General features: G+C 60.7%; 1 protein-coding gene across 1 annotated transcript in view; it reads right to left on the reverse strand.

Annotated features, from left to right (window-relative positions):
* The window catches only part of SERINC2 (serine incorporator 2), a 4,011-nt gene extending 748 nt beyond the window's left edge, over window positions 1-3,263 (reverse strand). The window contains exons 1-9 of the mRNA XM_009322230.1: window positions 3,096-3,263; window positions 2,338-2,525; window positions 2,150-2,229; window positions 1,874-2,011; window positions 1,579-1,748; window positions 1,388-1,478; window positions 1,119-1,254; window positions 572-784; window positions 1-77 (exon numbers count right to left, since the gene is read on the reverse strand). The exon at window positions 1-77 is cut by the window's left edge and continues 748 nt beyond it. Of these exons, the coding sequence (XP_009320505.1) occupies window positions 1-77; window positions 572-784; window positions 1,119-1,254; window positions 1,388-1,478; window positions 1,579-1,748; window positions 1,874-2,011; window positions 2,150-2,229; window positions 2,338-2,525; window positions 3,096-3,131 (1,129 nt within the window). The 5' untranslated portion in view covers window positions 3,132-3,263. The remainder of the gene's footprint in view (window positions 78-571; window positions 785-1,118; window positions 1,255-1,387; window positions 1,479-1,578; window positions 1,749-1,873; window positions 2,012-2,149; window positions 2,230-2,337; window positions 2,526-3,095) is intronic.
* Window positions 3,264-3,489: the final 226 nt, after the last annotated feature.

Consider the following 3,489-nt stretch of genomic DNA (forward strand, 5'->3'; position numbering starts at 1 on the left):
GCCCAGCCCAGCTGGAGCAGATCTTCACCCACACGGCCGTCCAGGGGCTCGTCAGTACCTGCAAGCTCTCATCCGGCCTGAAACAGCAAACAAGCGGATGGCACCCATCACTGTCCTGTGCTGGCAGGGTGGCATCCCCCTGCCCGTCCCGAGCATGGTGAGCAGCAACTGCGCTGGGGAGGGATGGAGGCTGCGAGCACCGAGCCATGGGTGCAATGCAAAGAGCATGGAGGAGAGCGGAGGAGCCCCGTGCCTGCAGCCATGCAGCTCCCCGCAGCTCGCCCAGGGGATGCAACCCGGTGCTGCAGTCTACAGCACCCCAGGGCTGGGTCCCTGCTCCCCCCACGTCCCAAGGGATCCTGAGCTGCAGCAGAGGATGCTGCAGCAGGGAGCTGGCAGCCTTATGCTACCTAAAAATAATTAACGCTGATTAGGGTGCATGTTAAGTGGGCTTGCACATGGATGCATCACGGCAAACATCTGTGCCCAGGGCAAGAGCAGGGAGGACGTCAGGAGAAGGGGACGCAGAGGAAGGGGGACAGTCCCCGGTCCCCGCAGGAGCTCTGCCCACCTGTACCAGTTGGTGAGGGTCATCATGATGTAGAGGGCAGCGAGGAGAAGGCAGAGGTGGAAGAAGGTGTAGTTGTAGGACACGCCGTCTTGCTCATTGTCGTAGGCGTGGTGCAGCCCGCTCTCCACGGCCGCCGCCTCGCTGCCCACTCCGGCCGTGCTTTCCTCCGTCAGCATCAGCTTGTTGACCTGTGGGTGGTCCTGGGAGCGGACACTGCGGGCAGAGGGACAGCAGGCTCAGGGCTGCCTGCCTGCTGCCTCCTCGGCTGCCCCCCAGCCCAAGCTCACTCTCCCCCCCCGGGATGGGCAGGGCAGTTTGGGGGATGCAGCTTGTGTGGAAACCCTAAAAGCTGTGACCACGACCCCACAGAGCATCCTGCCTGTATCCCTGGGGACGGCTTTGCAAGAGGCACTTAGTGACAAAAACCCTGGACCAAGCTGCGACCTCCCCTCCAGCATCACCTTTCCCTAAAAGCCACCCGATGCCTCTCTGCTCCGGGCAGGCAGAGGGATAGCGCAGTCCCCGGGGGCACAAGCCAACTCCTCACCTGATGAAGAGAGTGCAGAGGATGAAGATTATCAGCCCCACGATGCTCGGAGCGTCCCACCAGGTTGTCAGCGGCTGGGGGGCCATCGCCGAGCCGGTGCTGTTCCTCACCAGCAGTGTGGGGTTACAGGTCTGGGCTGGGGGGGGAAACGCAGGGCGTTCAGCGCCTTTCCCCAGCCCCCAGAGACCCTGGGGGGCAAAGCACCCACCCCAGTGTGTGGTTCTGCCCCATGCAACCCCCTCCTGAGCCTGAGGCCGCATCCTGCTTACTTGGTACATTGGCCAGGGCAGACCAGGTGACATAGACGGTGTAGAGGGTGATGAGGGACGCCTGCAGCAGCCCCGAGTGCGGCTGAGCATCCTGCAAATGCAACGGCGGGTGCTCAGGGCTTGCCCCGTACCCCCCGGGTGGCCCCGCAGTGACTCGTCACCGGCCTCCCAGGTGCCCCCCGCCGCCTCACCTGGATCTTGGGCAGGATGGACACGGCAGAGACGATGAGGCAGAGGATGAGGTTGATGCTGATGAGGACCTTGCCCTCTGTGCAACCCTCGGGCTTGGTGTAGTACACGTAGAGCAGCACTATGGCCGCAATGGAGGTGGCGTAGAAGATGAAGGTGATGATGCAAAGGGCTGGGGGAGAAAGCAAAAAGGGAAGAGGCTGGAGCAGAGCCCGGAGTCCCCTCCAGCTCAGTGTCACCCAGCCCCAGGATGAGTGTCCCCATCCCTAAACCCTCTGCGGTGCCAGCCGTACCAACCTGCGTACCAGCCCTTGGCATTGCTCTCGCCCGCGTTGCGCAGCCACAGCTGGCTCCAGGAGTGGGCGAAGTCGATGAGGAGGACAAGCTGGATGAGGATGAAGAGGAAGGAGCCGACCACACCAAAGTAAAACCAGACTTGAGGGGAAGAGAAAAAACAGTTAAAAGTGGGGATAATGGGAATTTGGCAATGGCAGGGGCACACAGCAGCAGGGATGCCGACTCCGGCCCTGGGTTAACCCAGAGATGCAGAGGAGAGCAGGGGCAACTCCTCACCTGAGGTGAAGGCACCGTCGGGGATGTAGAAGGCCCCCACCGTGATCCCCACCAACACCAGGAACTTGAAGAACCAGAAGCTGCGGGAGGAGAGAGGAGGCACAGTCTGCAAGCGGGAACCCAGCAGGGAAGGGGGGTCTGGCCCTTCCTCACACCAGCATCCCCCCCTCCCAGGGACGAACGCTCACCCATTCTGCACGGCGGCTCGCGGGTCCTTGCTGCTGCGCACGCACACCATGATCACGGCGAAGAGGAAGAAGAAGGCAGCCATGGCGAAGCCCATGCGGTACACAGCTTTGTGGCCCAGGAAGCTGCCACAGTCAACGTGGGTCTGGACCCCCAGGACCGACCCGCTGCCTTCACAGAAGCCGGGGAGCTGCAAAGGCGACGGGAGGGTGAGCATCACCCCAGCATCCTGCACCCGCCACGAGCCCTGGTGCCACCAAAGATGGGCCAGCCCATGACTGCTTCAATGCCACCCATAAAGCAAGCAGTAGGCCTGCTCGGGGACAGCGGTGGGGTGACACAGCTAAAGCCACCCTGCAGGTCAGTGGAAAGCTGGGATGAAACCAGCGTTTCCCAAAAAGCCTGGCCCAGCCTTTGCATCAGCTGGGCTGGCAGACCTCAGCTCCCTGCATCTGCAGTCCCACCTCCATGACTTGCAAGTCACTTGGCCGGTTGAACCCCCAAAAATGGGATATAGGAAACTTTCCTGGGAGACAACCGGGAAAACTAGATAATGCATGAAATTATCCCACTGCATTGTCCCCTCCATTGAAAACTGGGGTTAATAACACCCTCTCCCAGCGAGGTGCTCAGAAAAAAAAGGAACAGAAGCAACATCATGCCCCCAAAATTCACCTTCTGATTCAGCCTCCCGTACCCACCACGAGCTAAACCTCTTCCCCATGGCAATCAAGCCCAGTGACCCCCGTGAGTTTTTTACCTTGTGTAGCTCCTTCTCCACGCCAGGGATTATCATAATGATGGACACAAGGGTGCCGAGGAAGAGGAAGAAGGTGAAGAGGAGGCGGGAGATGGTGGAGTTCTTGGCCGAGGGACAGCAGCCGCAGAGCAGGCATGGTGCAGAGCCACAGAGACAGGACACCTGCAACAAGAGCATCCCCGTGTCAGAAGGGTTGAAACTGGCCCCAAAACACGTGCCCAGGTCGAACCGTAAGGAGATCTGCCCGGGAATCCACACCGCTGTGCTGCGGGCTTTGCTTAGAGCTTCTCACCAGCCAGCATCGCAACCCGCACCCCGCGGGACTTCATGGAAATGGCCCCAAACCCCCCAAAAAGATGCCGAAAACCAAAAGAGCTGTGGGAACGGGTTCACT

The sequence above is a fragment of the Pygoscelis adeliae genome, unplaced genomic scaffold, assembly GCF_000699105.1.
Source record: "Pygoscelis adeliae isolate BGI_AS28 unplaced genomic scaffold, ASM69910v1 Scaffold513, whole genome shotgun sequence".
NCBI lineage: Eukaryota > Metazoa > Chordata > Aves > Sphenisciformes > Spheniscidae > Pygoscelis > Pygoscelis adeliae.